Source organism: Eschrichtius robustus, chromosome 20 (assembly GCF_028021215.1).
Source record: "Eschrichtius robustus isolate mEscRob2 chromosome 20, mEscRob2.pri, whole genome shotgun sequence".
NCBI lineage: Eukaryota > Metazoa > Chordata > Mammalia > Artiodactyla > Eschrichtiidae > Eschrichtius > Eschrichtius robustus.
The window spans coordinates 12,331,694-12,345,607 of NC_090843.1; the positions used below are offsets into that span (position 1 = coordinate 12,331,694).

Below are 13,914 nucleotides of genomic sequence, written 5' to 3' on the forward strand. Positions count from 1 at the left end.
ACAGCACCTAAAGCCGGGCCCTGGATGATCCCTTCCCGTTAGACTGGGCTCCTCTGAGGGCAGGGATGAGTCACCTCACCCATCTTTCCATTCAGTGCCTGACATGGCTCAGGCAGCTCAAGTGGCAGCCACTGGCTCTGCAGTGATAGCTCGGTAACTGACAGTTAAAGGGCCACCCCTTAACCACACACCTTCCTCGTGACTCACTCCAGCCCCATCCCGAACATGGAAGCCTGGAAGCCTCCTGAGCTGCGGGCCATGGCAGCTGCCTCCGGAAGAGCCAATGGCTGCCATAAGGCTGGGGTGACTCTGAGCTCCATACTGCAGGCCCCCACCCACCCCTCCCCACAGTCTCTATTCTCAAAAAGCTGTCACCATGTTCTAACCAACCCAGCATCAGGTGATAAAGGTTCCCCCTCCCACCCCACCCTGGAATGTACCTGTGAGCCACAGAACCAGGACCCTGTGAGTAGCTCACAGGCATGCCCTCAGGAGAGGGGGCACAAAGGGGTGTCCGTGCCCTGCATCCCACAGGGATCTCGGCGCCTCCTAAACCACAGAAACTGCATGGCAGGTCACTGGCGTTCGAGCGTGTGACGTCACTGTCCAGCTCTATTCTGTCCCAGGAGTGGTCCAGATGGGCACCTGTGTCTGCCAGCCCCTCCAGTTCTCTGCAGATCAAATTATATTCTTCCGCAGCTCCCACTAGCTACATCACCAAGTACGTAACTAAGGAAACACCCTAACACAGTGCTCCTTCCTTGATGACACAAAAGACAAGAAACACGAGGGGATTATGTTGCAAAGTCAGAACTGCTAAATCACATTTCTGAGAACCAGAGCATCAGAAGGAAAGGACAGCTCAACCCAGAAGCCATCTGAAATCTGGCAGAAACACAGGGCACCCCGCCCCTCACCTGGCAGTGCAGGCAGTGCACAGGCAGCGGACCACTGCTCCAAATCCTCCCACCTACCGGGGTTGGGGGTGGAGAGAAAGGAGTTCGGATCTGCGGGAACAGAGATGGGAGAGCGGCAGCCACCATCCTCCTGCAGGCCAAGTGCCATGTGCCTGGCAGGCCTGCCCCATTTCCTCCTCAGATCCTGTGTCCCTCCTGCCCGCCAGACCACACCAGAGTTCTGGCCCAGGTGAGGACTCCAAGAGTGAGATGAATTAAACAGTTCCAGTTCTACACACATTTCTATTTTATTATGGCAAAGGTGAAAACACCACCTTCTCCACAACAGCAACCAGTAAAATTTATCCCAAAAATAACTCAGTACAAAACAGGTCTGTTTCAGAATTAAAAAAAAAAAAAAAAGAAAAAAGAAAAAAAAAAAAAGAAACCTTTACATGAATTTTAAATCCTATTTTAAAACATAAAAGAAACAAATCCATCATTGGCCACACAGCCCCAGTCTGTCACCCCTCCCACCAGGGAGCACGGACGAGACTTCCGGGTCCTGGTCCATGCACGGATTTGCCGGTCTGTTTAACTGGTGTCCATCTGAAACAGAGAAAGAGAGGTTCTCACTCAAAATGAGGTCCTTCTCCAGTTGGTCTTTGACCGGCCCCCACCCAGTCTTCCTCTGGGACTTACTCTTGCATTATAAGCATCCAGCTGGGCGTCCAATTCCTCTGCAGAAAGCTGCTGCTTTGAACTCCTGCCGGTTCCTCTGCCTCTGCCCCGGCTGCCTCCACGGGTGCCTCTCCGGGTGCCACCGCCACCACCAAAACCTCCCGAACCACGGTTTCTAGTCATCCCGCCTCTGTTTACGCTAGCAAAAAAAGGGAACTTGCTCACGTGCCTGGAAAGGCCTGTAGGGTGAGTGGATACCCACAGGCCAGCCCCGCCCAGAGGCCCCAAACTCACCTCTGTGCAGGTCTCCGCTGTGTGTCAATCTGTGAGGTGACGAGCTGAATGTTCATGGGGCGGCCTGTGGCAGAGAACACAAGAGGGCCAGCTCCTGTTAGAGGGCTCTGAGGCCTGCTGGCGGCACACAACCTGGCCTCCACGCAAGCACTAGAAAGGGGCGCTGTGCACCTCAATGCTCCCAACAAGAGCAACAGCCTGGAGATGCTGGTGGGAGAACGAAATGTTGCCAACGACAGCCCCACCAGCGCCTCCTTGCTCCTTCTCCACCCAGTGTAGGTGGATGTCTGTCAGGTGTCTGGGGTGCTCACAAGCGGAAAAGTACCTTTGTCTTTACGACTACAGCCCCATTCTCAGAGGTGTACTATGGTGGTTCTGAGAAAGCTTCACAGAAGTGAATCTTCCGGAAGGAGCTGAAGGAGGGGAGGGATGTAGCTTCCTGGATGGGGGTTCACAAGAAGTTGGTCCAGATGTACGGGGCAGCATGAGAAGTGGCAGAATGGAAGAGAGAGACAAAGGGGCGAATGCAAAGTGTCCTCAGGTAGAGGGGGTCCTACTCCTGCAGGGCTGGGACCAGCCCCAGGCTCCACAAACTGGCTACAGTGCTGTAGCCTTTCTCGGCCAATCCCAAACGCACCATCCAAAGGGACACCGTTGTACTGTTTCATAGCTTTTAGTGCATCTGCCTTCCGCTCAAAGTGCACATCAGCTGTTCCTAAACTGCGGCCGGATCGGTCGTAGTGCACAGCCGCCTTCTTCAGAGTTCCAAATTCAGCAAAGAGTTCCTGAGAGTCAGAAAGAGCAGTTGTCAGCAAAGCAGTTTTTCTTCTGGCGCCCCAGGGACACTCCCTGGAAGTATGAACTGCTTTGGGGTATTTCCCTGGGAGGCAGACATACATGTTGGGGGCAGGGCAGTGGTAGTGGGATCTGGGGTATGGGATGGGACAGGTTGGACAACAATTTCCAAGAGCAGCTGGGCCCGAGGGCTCCTGCCCACTTGGGGACCTGACATCTGTACCACGATGCAGGTAAAGGATCACAAAGCCCACCAGTGAAGGGCACAAAGATTAAGTCGCTATCTTCTTCAACAAAGGAAAATTTACAACACACCCAAGGACTGTGCCAAGAAGCAGCAAAGGTCAAGATCACAGAGCAAGGGGCTCTATCCACTTGTGGACCAGCTCCAAGGGCCCGCTGACTGGGAGCCCTGACCCAGCCCCTCCCCCAGGGCAGATTCTGGCTCACCTTTCCCTCTCCTCCTACTCAAGCCTGCCGCAAAGCCTGAAGTCAAGCGCTGCCATGGAAACTGCCCTGACCTCAGGCAGGCTGGGAGTTGGAGAGGGAACCCAGAGTGTGGGGCTACTCCGGCCGCAGGCACACAGCGGGAAGTGGAGTTCACCAAAAGCGGTTTCCAGTGGATGCCAGAAACCACCTTAAAAAAAGTGTTGAGACACTGTGAGTGCTCACCGGCCTTGCTCTGTCCTCCCACGGTAAAGTAAAGTGGCTGGGCTCTGGGAAATTGAACTCAGGAAGGCCCAGTACCCTGACCCAGCCATCTCCTGGACTGACCCCCAAGATGTCATTATAGAAAGCAAATTTAAATGTCTTTGGGGTTCAATCAAAGGGAAAAAAAAAAAAAGAAAGAAAAAGAAAAGGAAAAGAAAAGAAAAAGGAAAAGGAGGCTTCAACCAAAGATGAGTTCGAGAATTATGCCACTAACAAAACCCAGGGGGTGAAAATAAGTGAGAATAAGACAGGGAACAAAATTCCATATAAGACATAGGCCTTAAGGCAAATGGAGCCAGAGTGACGCTGGCACCATCCTGCTTCTGTGCTTTGTCAGTTCTACAGAGAAAAGGCTTTCTCCTCGCAACAAACCGTTAAAACAGGCACAAAGTAAAGAAAGCAAATAACGTAGTTCTTTCAATAATACAGAAACGACACACATTCAACCAAGCTTCTGTTACAAAAGCTCAGGCAAAGGGCCTTCATCCACAGAACACATCTTACTAACGAAGAGCAGTGGCTCCTCAGACTAAGCTGGGGGCCTGTCTTCCAGCACAAACTGACCCACTGGTCAGACTTTCAACTCTAGCTTGACCTCTGCTTTGCATTCCTGGAGCCCCTTACAAGGGACAGTGGCTAGCCCTTGGGTGCCTGGGAGGGCTCACTGTCCTAAGGTGGGTGGGGATTCAGGACTACGTCCCAAACACCACAATCAATTCCGTGCGGGGTGACCTGCCCACCGAGAAGCTCAATTCCCTTACCTGAATATCAGCGTCAGACACTCCAAAATCCAGATTTGACACAAGCAGTTTCCCACCGGTTTCCACGCCGGCACCACCCCCAAAACCGCTATCGAAAAGGTCATGTTGCCATTTGTCAGGAAGTTGTTTCGGCTAAAGAAAAAGGAAACACAAGAACAGAAAGAGACCCGTGAGTCTCACTCCAGGGCTGACCCTCTCCCTCACGACCATAGCAAGACCCTCCCCCATCACGGCAGGGAGAAAGGCACGTAGAGGGACCCGCAGCCCCCGCTTCCCGCCCACGCCAGGCCGCAGCCGACCGCCGGGGCCACACGTCCCGCAACTTCTCGCTTCCTTCCACCTAACTTCCCGTCTCCCGGGCGGTCGCGCCAACGGCCCTTCGGCCCCCGGCGCCATGAGGCCGGGCGCCCAGCCAAGACAAAGGCCGCCGGGGTCTCCGCCTTGGAGCCCGACCGGCGCGCGACCTCCCCGTCCGCTCGGCCGGCCGGCGCCCGCGCCCCCCAGCCCGGTTGGCCGACTGGTCGCCCGCCCCTGCGCCGCGCCGCCGGCCCGTTCCCCTGCCGCGGCCCGCCGCCCGGCCTCTGCACTCACCCTGCTGTAGGGCGCCGGCCGGTTTCGGCCGCCGCCGCCCGCCGCGCCGCGGGCGATGGCCGGCCGGTTCCGAATGGGTCCGCCGCCTCGGTTCACTCGAGCGGCGGCCTGCGCCCCGCCTCCGCGGCCGCCCTGGGAGCCGGCCCGGCCGCGGCCCCTGCCTCCGCCGCGGCCGCCTCGCTGGCTCCGGTTCAGTTTAATGATGTCGTCCAGAGACATATCCATTTTGTCGGCCATGGCGGGCGCGGAATCGGCCTCGGCTGGAGCCCGCGCGTCAGCACGTCGGCGCGTCACTTCCTGCGCCGCGCGGGGTTTTCCGGTGCCGCGTCCTCGGAGCGGCCGTGGATTGGCTGTGGGTCGGTGGCGTCGGCGAGGGGCGAGGCGGCGCGTGCGCGCTGGGCCAAGGGGCTCGGCGGGTGCCGCTGAGAATTGCCGAGCCGCGGCCGCAGTCGTTTACGTACCTTCCCGCGCGGCGCCGGCGCTGACAACTGAAGGCGGGTGGGGCAGCGCGCGGTTAGGTCGGTGGGGGTGAGGCCGTTGGGGCGGGGCCTGGCGTGCCGACCCTCCCTTGCTCCTCCCTTGCCCCTCCCCCACCGCACCCAGACTCCGCACCCCAGTCCCGCGGCGGGGAGGGGGTGCGGCTCGCGCGACTTGGCCCGGGGTTGTTCCGGCGTGACCTCGTGGGGAGCGGGCGTGGGTCTCCATCTCACCTCGTCAGTTGTGTCCCCTTCAGAAGTTGCTGCACGTTTTTGCAATTGTTAACGGAATCCGACGCGCCTTTCTCTGGACGCCCGCGCACAAGTGCGGTGTTGGCAGACGCCTTGAGCGTCCGGGTCTCCCGAGGACTCGGTCCCAGCCCCAGCCCCCTTGTAGACAGCTTGTGCTGCCCTTCGGCGGCGCCTCCTGCCTGCGCTGACCCTCTGGCTCGGGGCGGCACTCCTTCTTTGGCTCCCAAGTGCTGTAGCTCTGCAGACTCAACGGAGCCTGGTGGTCTCTCTCCTCCCCGCAGGCTCCCCGCGCCATGAAGGTGAAGATCAAGTGCTGGAACGGCGTGGCCACTTGGCTCTGGGTGGCCAACGACGAGAACTGCGGCATCTGCCGGATGGCCTTCAATGGCTGTTGCCCGGACTGTGAGTGACCCCTGCCCGCTCTCTCTCGAGCTTTGCTTACCCTCCGGCCTTGGCGTGTCCCCAGAAATACCTGCACAGCGTCCCTAGGGTTTGGTTTCCTTTCCCCAAGAAAAGTTAATAGAGAAAAGCTAGGCTATTTGGGCCCATATTTGTACAAAGACTCCGTCAAAAGTTTTGTAAGAAAAAGAGCACAGCTTCCTATCCTGGTGAAAGTCGCTATGAGACACGTAGAACAAAAAGTTGTGTTAAAACCTTTTATTTGAAAATTCTCAAGCGAACAAAAAAACGTAATGTTATAAGGTCATCCCCCATCCAGCACATAGAACAATGGGTAACATGTGTCCGTATTTGTTTGTTTTTGCCCAGATGTTTTAAAGTTAATGGTAAATGTGCAGCCTCACCCCACTCACTTCAGCTGCGTCTCTAAATGTAGTGCTTTTACCCACCACTGTTGTCACATCAGATAACATGACGATAGTTCCTTACTGTTGCCCCTCATTCCTAGTCCTTGTCCAGATTTCTTTAGTTGTTTCCAAATGTCTTTTTATTATTGGGTGGTGTGAGCCAGGACCCAAGGTGTGATCACTTTGTCCCTTCGCTACTTAATCTAGAACAGTTCTGCTTCGAGTTCTCTTACCTTTTTTTAAAAAGACATCTAATTCTTTCAGAAAGTGTTGTCTTGCAGAATGCCTGTGCTCGGGTTTTATCAGATTTCTTCTTGGTGGTGTCTTGTGCATTGTTCCTTTGTCCCCACTGTGTTCTGTGAAGTGAAAGTGTTTGGTTATACATTTGGGTCAGAAGCAGATTTTTGCACCAGTGAATTTAGTTTTTAGTCAGACCCAAGTGAAAGGATCTAAGGCTTTGCCTAGGGGACAAGGGTGGTCCCAAGAGAGAAGTGGGACTTGGGGACTGCTGAGAAGTCAGTGACCAGGCCTGTCACTGTGGGGCTGTGAGCATTGGAATAATTATAGGTTTTTGCTTCTTACCATGAAATTGACATCATTGAATTTTACTGCAAATATTATTTTATCTTTCATCTTTACATCTCCTGAGAGGAAATCTCATCACCCAGGGGCTAATCTTTCCTGATTTAATCAAACAGGTGGGATGTAATCTTAGGAAATCAGTGATTGGCTCTACTTGATGGGGTTTTACATAACAGGGAAGGAAAGTAGAAGCACAAGGTCTGGCTTGGTTTAATCCATTTAAAACCACCCTCCTAAGGGTACAACACAGGCTGTGGGTAGGTACTTGCAACTTTCTCAGCAGCAGATTGTGGCCTCTGAACAGAAAAGTCCTCGAAAGCATTTATGTGGCCATGCCCCTGGCCTAATGCGGGCCAGTGAGCCTGTGTGTCAGAGATGGCACCGGGGGCCGCTTCCCAGTGTGCTGGCTGCTAGGAAGAGGGGGTTTAGAGTCTGAACTTTGGACCTGCTGGTTATGAGGTTAGAGTGGGCCAGTTGTAATGAGCAAGTGTTTGGCTAGCCCAGAACGCTTTCTATACAGATCAAGTGACGCTGGGTTTCTCTGCTGAAATGGAACTCCTATGGAGAATCCAGAGTGACTCAGGCTGTCTTAAATCTGCTCCTCGTCCCTGGGCTTTGGGAGTGAAAGTCTTGTTAAGAAGATTCCACCGGCACTGGCATGAGTCACCGTCGGCTTGCGCTTGTGCTGTCAGATGCCCCGGCGGGCTGCCTACAGGAGCCCTGCCTCAAACGGACAGGATGGCTGGGTACCCCCACCAATGGGCTGGCTGGCCCCTGCTCACCCTCTTCCAGACTCTGTTTGTAAGGACTCTAATGTTTTAGGGGTGATTCCAAGCATAGTTCTGCTGAGGTTGGAAAGACCCTGGGTGGGTGGGAACCAATATAAATCAGGTGTCACACACTGTGGGCTCCTGGCACAGAGTCCTACTCGCCCCACCCCCCTGGCCTGGGAAGCAGAGTGAGTTAGATCGTTTTGTATTTGCCAAGTAAATTATTTTCTGGTTGTTTTGTCATAAAAGTTTCAGAAAGGGTGTGGTGTTTCGTTATTGAAAGGATTTTTTTAAAAGATTGAGGAACACTGCCCCAAACAAAAGAGTAGAAAGATGGAAGTGCCCATCCCTTCTGACTCCATGGGGTGTAGGTACCACTGTGGGGCAGGGGCTGCTTGGGAATTGGGAAGGAGCTGCATGTTTTCAGCAGCCATTGAAGGATATTTAAGACCTGGCACCCATACCAGCCTCCTGGTCGGCCTGCTCCCTTCAGGCAGGGGCATCTGCCTTCGTGAGCCGTGTGGCCCTGGCCTCCTGTCTGTCAGGCGGGGTGACGGAGGCTGCGGGAGCACTGTGAGGTTGGACGAGAGCACAGGCCAGGTTCCCAGCTCCTTGTGCAGCTCGGAGCAGGTGCTACATGAGGTACTGAGAGCATTGTCATGTGGCTCAGCCCTGGTGTTATCTCTTTAACGCATTGTACAGTCAACCCTCCCTGTGTTTGGTGTCAAGAGTGAAGACCAGGACCACAGGTGACTAGACCAGCCCTGTGGTCACAGGGGTTCAGACCTGCACTTAGGAACCACTTCGTGGACAAGATGTACCCTGTTCACCCTGGCTTGTCCGGCTGGTCCACTGTGTTTATGCACTAGTGACATCTGGATACAGCTCGTGCTTGATAGGTGTGAAGGGCCCCCGGGGCAATGATTTGGGGGAATGACACCCCTAAGAGAGGGTGGCGGAAGCAAGCTGCAGCTCCTCAATGCCCGTGGGGACCTGACTCGAGGCTGGGGGAGGTCATTGTGCTCTGCTGGCACCAGCTGCGTGATGGGGTTTTCTAGATTCTTGAAAATCAGAGAGAGGCTAGTTTCTCTTGATGACAGGCAGTGTAGCATGTCCTCTCTGTGCCAGGCCCTCTCCACGGAGGTAACATTTCCAGGTGTGTGGGGTGGAGTGCCAGCAGCAGGTACCCTGGGCCTTGGAGGTAGGACCCTTTTAGGCTAGAAACGGAAAGGAAATGGAAGGTAGTGCTGTGTCACTACCAGCTGCCAACAGCCTGGGCTATAAGCACCTCAGTGTCCCCAGCCCACTCCCTGGTACTGCACTGGGTCCCTGCCGCCTAGGGAAGGAGCCGTCTAGGTCCCAAGGCCCCAGCCCACCTCACCTTGATCAAGAGGATTAGTTCACGGCTCAGAGGCGGGTCACCTCTGCGGGCTCCGTGACACACTGATGTAACTTTCTTGGCATCACAGGTGCCAGGTGATAGTGGCAGAGCTGTGGTGTGTCTGCAGATGGGCCCAGCCTCTGGGAGGCCAGCGGGCAGGGATGTGGGCCAGGCCAGAGCTCTTCCTGCCGCTGAGCTCCCTGAGCTGCTCCCCCTTGGGAGGGGAGAGTGGAAGCAGGAGCAGCCTGGGTGGGCTTTGCAGATGTTTACCTGGGGCAGCTGCACAGCAGAATCCGTGGTTTCACTCCTGAAACCTGTCCTCTCTGAGACACGAGGCCACCCTGGGTGCACATCCCCCACCTGGCTTGTCCCGAGCTCTGTGACTCACTGGTCCTCTCATCCCTCCCGCAGGCAAGGTGCCGGGTGACGACTGCCCGTTGGTGTGGGGCCAGTGCTCGCATTGCTTCCACATGCACTGCATCCTCAAGTGGCTCAACGCGCAGCAGGTGCAGCAGCACTGCCCCATGTGCCGCCAGGAGTGGAAGTTCAAGGAGTGAGGCTGCACTGCCCTACTCCCCCCTCGCCCTGAGACGGCCCCACCCCCACAGTGGCTCTGGGCGGCCATGGTCTCCAGTGGGACAGTCCCCTTTGGGCTGTGACAGGGTTGAAACGAGGACTGGAGCTGCGTTTGTTTTTTTCCATCACAACATTGACACTTTTATCCAATAAGTAAAACTCATTAAACCACCTGAGCCTCGCCGGAGGCCTCTCGTTTCTTGTTTTCTTGGTGCTGAGGCTGCCTTGGTGTGCGCCGAAATGAAAACTCTCATGAATAAACATCTGGATGGGTTTCTGCGAGGCCCTGAGTCACATCCCCTGGAGGAGAAGGAGCTTGGGATCAGCCGGAGGAGCCGGGGCAGGAGGGATGGGCTCAGGGGCTTGTAGAGCCTAGCCGTGTGGAGGCCTGGGGACCACTCTTCAGGCTGGTCGTTAGGACCCTGGCTGGACACAGCTGGTGGCCACTGCTTTGGTTCCTCCCGCCGGTGGGCCGTCCCTGAGCAGGCGCTGGTGGTGCTGAACCGGCTCTGCCAAGGCAGCTGTGATGGGTTGTCTTGATCCCTTTCTCCCCTGCTCCAACTGAAGGCCAGCTCCTTGTCAGGGCTGATGTCCTTGACATTAGGATGTGTGTCCGCAGGTGTCTGAGGGTCTCCCTAGGGAAGGACAGCCCTTGGGACATCTTTGAGCACTTCTGTTCCACCACAGCTCCCATGGGGTGGTGGCCCCTGGGGGGGCAGCGGTCCCATACCTAATGGTCTTGTGCAGCTTCTGGATGGAGACCGCTGCAGGCTGCATGTCTTAAGAGCACTGGCTCCTTCCAGTCTATTCTCGACCTCCCCCGTCGGGGCCACTGTCCTGTAGCTGGTTGCTAAGCACGTTTATACTACTCTACCTGTCCCCAGTCCCCAGGCAAGAAGACTGGGCAGTGCATGGTCACCCATGTGGTACCACGCTTCCCATCTGAACATTGTGCCCAGAGGAAAGGAAGCCCTCACAGAACCTGGAGGTCATGTGCTCCTTGCCCAGAAGCCCAACTGCCAGGGCCCTTGTGCTGGTGTCTGTCCTGGGAAAGCACGTGGCCAGGATGTTTGGAAAGTGTGAGCAGGAGGACAGACGGCGGCTGAGCAAGCCTAATGGCTGACGTCACCTGCCATGTGCCCTCCATCTTGGACCCTTGGGCTCAGCCTCCTGGGTGCTCCTATTTAGCTGCCAGGTTCTAGGCAGCAACTCTACTCTAGGGGCCTGTCTACACTGTGTCTGGCTCCAGGGTCACCAAGGAGTTCACAGACCAGTAGGAAGACCAGCCCTCACTGGGAAGTGGGCTGTGGCAACTATAGAGGATCCCACTGGGGGGTCTGGCCTACCCCCAGTCTGCCTCCCCTCCCTGGAGTTCTTCCTTCCCTGAGGAATGCTCTCCTGTGACAGGAAGTACCCACATACCTGGGGTGCCAGACCCTGAGCCCAGCCTCCAGGCTTTTTGTTTTTTTTTTTGATTTATTTATTTATTTTTGGCTGTGTTGGGTCTTCGTTTCTGTGCAAGGGCTTTCTCTAGTTGCGGTGAGTGGGGGCCACTCTTCATCGCGGTGCGCGGGCGTCTCACTGTCGTGGCCTCTCTTGTTGCGGAGCACAAGCTCCAGACGCGCAGGCTCAGTAGTTGTGGCTCACGGGCCCAGTTGCTCCGCGGCACGTGGGATCTTCCCAGACCAGGGCTCGAACCCGTGTCCCCTGCATTGGCAGGCAGATTCTCAACCACTGCGCCACCAGGGAAGCCCAGCCTCCAGGCTTTTAGCCTTCGTGCACTGGGACAGGTGCACTCACCCCAGAGGGGTCCACAGCTTGCCACAGGTCACATGGTCCTCTTGGCAGGCCACTGCCACTTCCCTGCCAGGTGGGATCCTCTCCACTCTTTCCTGGGTTCCAGCCCAGTCCTCCCAGGGCCTGCTTGGTCCTCTTGAGCTGGACACACAACTGCCTGCCAGGCCCTGCACACACCCAGAGTCCAGCCATCTGCCCCCTCCCGGGAAGCTCAGGGGCCACACCAGGTCCTCTCAGGATCCCATAACCTCAGCTCTCTCTCCGTCATGGTGGCACAGGATCACAGCACCTGCCTTTGCAAATGCTCTCCCCTGGCTTCCCCTCCTCATCTCTCCTGTGTGCCATTCTGCCTGTCCTGCCACCAGCTCTGAGGACCAGACCAGTTGTTGAAACTGACTTCTGCCCCCAGGCTCTCCCAGACTTCCCTGGCTCCTCAGGAAGCGCTTGTCCTCTGGTCGGTTCCCCTTTAGGGTGGGAACTGCTCGTTTGTCCCCTGGGCACAGTGCAGTCAGTGGCTCTCTCTCCAGCCTCATGAGCGCTGGGGACCTCCGGGGGTGACTCGGGGCTGGGGCGCCATCGGACTAGTTGAGGGTTCAGTGCAGCACTGCTGTCCCTGCTGCCACTGAGGCCAGACCCAGGAGGGACCAAGGTTGGTGGGAGTGGCCTGGGGGCCGCCTCCCAGTAAGAGCAGGCAGGGTCAGAAACGGGGAGGTGGGCCGGGGTGGGGGAGAAGGGGGCGTCTCATCACCACCAAGCTCTCGACCATCTGTTCCTCTAGCGCGCCCCTGTGCCCAAGAGACGCTGACCCCATGGGGCTTCTCCCTCTGGGATGGGGAGGCCCCTGCGTCCCAGCGTCCGCCCTCGCGCCTCGCCCCGCCCAGCCGCAGATATAAGGCGCCGGTGCTGCTGTTTCGCGCCCCGCCGCCCGCCGCCACCCGCGTCCCCATGGCCGGGCTCGCGATGCTGGTGGCCGCCGCCCTGGCGCTGTGCCTACTGCTGGCGCCCCCCGGCCTCGCGTGGTACAAGCAGGCGGCGGGGCCGGGCTACTACTCCGTGGGCCGCGCCGCGGGGCTGTTGTCCGGCTTCCGCAGGTCGCCGTACGCGCGGCGCTCCGAGCCCCCCGTGGGCACGGGACCCCCGGGACGGGCCGGCGCCTTCCCGGAGCTGCGCCCCAGCCTGCGGAGCCTCGTGAGTACTGGGCGCTGGAGAGTGCGGGGCGCGGGGCGCTGGAGGGTGCGGGCGCCCCCTCATCCTCCCCCCGCCCCCAGGCCGTGTGCGTCGAGGACGTCACCCCGAACCTGCAGAGCTGCGAGCGGCTCCCCGACGGCCGCGCCATCTTCCAGTGCAAGGCCGACGTCTTCCTGTCACTCCGCGCCGCGGACTGTCGCAGCACGTGAACCCCAACCCTGGAACGTGGACCTGGCCTGGCTCCCGCGGGCACACCCTGGGGCCCGCCCTTGCCCTGGCGCCAGATGGCACCCAGTACCGCCCACCCATCCCCATAGTAAATGGCTTAATGAATAAATGAGACTCGCAGCCTCTGGGGGGGGGGGGCGGTGAGCCCAGCAGACGGAGTGGGCAAGTACCTGTGAATCTCCAAACCCAGACTCTGGCCACCTAGGAGCACAGACAGCAACTAGGGCCCTCAGGCCAACAGGCTTCACCGAAACACCAACACAGGGGCTCCCAAACCCCACTGCTGGCAAAACGCTGCTGGGCCTCCAGCTGTATCGGCCCCATACATCTTCTGGAGCCCCACATCTGGCTCTGCAAGGCTGCTCTCCATGTCCCCCACCTCCAGCCCCTGCCCGACACCTTCCTGCCTTTGTCCACGCAGCTCCTGAATCCTCCTGGGAGGTGGTGCCTGGGTCGCCCACTAGCCATCAAGTCTATCAGGCCAGCTCAAATGTCCTGCCTTATAAAAGCTTCCCCTGAACACTCCACACCGGAAGGCCCTCCTGCCTCAAATCCTAGGTTTCTTGAGACCAAAGATCTCCCTTACCAGAGGGGCAGCTCTGGGGTCACTCTTCTTGGAGCCCCCCAAAATTCCTCAAAGTACACAGCACAGGACAATACTTGTGCCAAGTGAATTAATGAATAGGCTGGGCCCAGCAGGAGTGGGAAGGCAGCCAGATGTGCAGCTCCAGGACCAGGAGGGGCTGCACCAGGGGGTTGACAAAGCTGGGCACCACCCCAGCTGAGTCCTGAATCTGACGTCAGGCAGCTGGCTCCTCCCAGGCCTGGGAGCTCTTTGTTCAGCCCTCCCTAGACCCACAGGGAAGCAGATATCCCCAAAGCACTGGGTGCTGCCCCACCTTGAGGAGGGAGGGGCTGTGTAGGGCCAAAGCTCCTGAGCACAACTGCCTTGTGCCAGCCTCCCCCAACCTCCCCCCGCCCCACACTCAGGCTAATTCCTTAATTCACTTGTGGGGATCTTAGCAGGTTGATTTGCCCTCCTCACCCCCAATGAAGTTGACTTGAGTCCTTGGCCTGAGCCCTGGTCCCAGAGGTCTGCAGCCTGTCTCAGTGGTGTCCCCCACCCCCA

General features: G+C 57.6%; 3 protein-coding genes across 5 annotated transcripts; 2 read left to right on the forward strand and 1 right to left on the reverse strand.

The window, feature by feature from the left end:
* Positions 1-1,185: 1,185 nt before the first annotated feature.
* On the reverse strand, positions 1,186-5,106 carry ALYREF (Aly/REF export factor). Its single transcript, XM_068530916.1, has 6 exons — positions 4,730-5,106; positions 4,139-4,270; positions 2,509-2,656; positions 1,872-1,935; positions 1,599-1,776; positions 1,186-1,505 (listed from the first exon to the last, which is right to left on the reverse strand). Exons 1-6 carry the CDS (start codon positions 4,964-4,966, stop codon positions 1,491-1,493), a joined length of 774 nt encoding a protein of 257 aa, XP_068387017.1. The 5' UTR covers positions 4,967-5,106; the 3' UTR covers positions 1,186-1,490.
* Positions 5,107-5,122: 16 nt separating this feature from the next.
* ANAPC11 (anaphase promoting complex subunit 11) lies at positions 5,123-9,743 on the forward strand. 3 transcript variants are annotated; one of them, XM_068530918.1, is made up of 3 exons: positions 5,123-5,227; positions 5,739-5,859; positions 9,408-9,743. In XM_068530918.1, the coding sequence occupies exons 2-3, from the start codon at positions 5,751-5,753 to the stop codon at positions 9,551-9,553; spliced, it is 255 nt and encodes an 84-aa protein (XP_068387019.1). In that variant the 5' UTR covers positions 5,123-5,227; positions 5,739-5,750; the 3' UTR covers positions 9,554-9,743. The 3 variants fall into 3 exon arrangements, with proteins under 3 accessions (XP_068387019.1, XP_068387018.1, XP_068387020.1); XM_068530917.1 differs by having other exon boundaries at positions 5,129-5,247; XM_068530919.1 differs by having other exon boundaries at positions 5,136-5,223.
* Positions 9,744-12,296: 2,553 nt separating this feature from the next.
* Positions 12,297-12,894, forward strand: NPB (neuropeptide B). The gene is made up of 2 exons (XM_068531176.1): positions 12,297-12,557; positions 12,638-12,894. The coding sequence occupies exons 1-2, from the start codon at positions 12,315-12,317 to the stop codon at positions 12,764-12,766; spliced, it is 372 nt and encodes a 123-aa protein (XP_068387277.1). The 5' UTR covers positions 12,297-12,314; the 3' UTR covers positions 12,767-12,894.
* Positions 12,895-13,914: the final 1,020 nt, after the last annotated feature.

What these genes read in the sequence shown, in the direction of transcription:
- ALYREF (XM_068530916.1), bottom strand. Translation starts at nt 4,966, where the DNA reads ATGGCCGACAAAATGGATATGTCTCTGGACGACATCATTAAACTGAAC. An exon ending in GGCCGGCGCCCTACAGCAGG is followed by an intron (nt 4,271 to 4,729) that starts GTGAGTGCAGAG and finishes CTTTTTCTTTAG; the next exon opens with CCGAAACAACTTCCTGACAA. An exon ending in CAACGGTGTCCCTTTGGATG is followed by an intron (nt 1,936 to 2,508) that starts GTGCGTTTGGGA and finishes TCTCTGCCACAG; the next exon opens with GCCGCCCCATGAACATTCAG.
- ANAPC11 (XM_068530918.1), top strand. Translation starts at nt 5,751, where the DNA reads ATGAAGGTGAAGATCAAGTGCTGGAACGGCGTGGCCACTTGGCTCTGG. An exon ending in CAATGGCTGTTGCCCGGACT is followed by an intron (nt 5,860 to 9,407) that starts GTGAGTGACCCC and finishes TCCCTCCCGCAG; the next exon opens with GCAAGGTGCCGGGTGACGAC.
- NPB (XM_068531176.1), top strand. Translation starts at nt 12,315, where the DNA reads ATGGCCGGGCTCGCGATGCTGGTGGCCGCCGCCCTGGCGCTGTGCCTA. An exon ending in GCCCCAGCCTGCGGAGCCTC is followed by an intron (nt 12,558 to 12,637) that starts GTGAGTACTGGG and finishes CCCCGCCCCCAG; the next exon opens with GCCGTGTGCGTCGAGGACGT.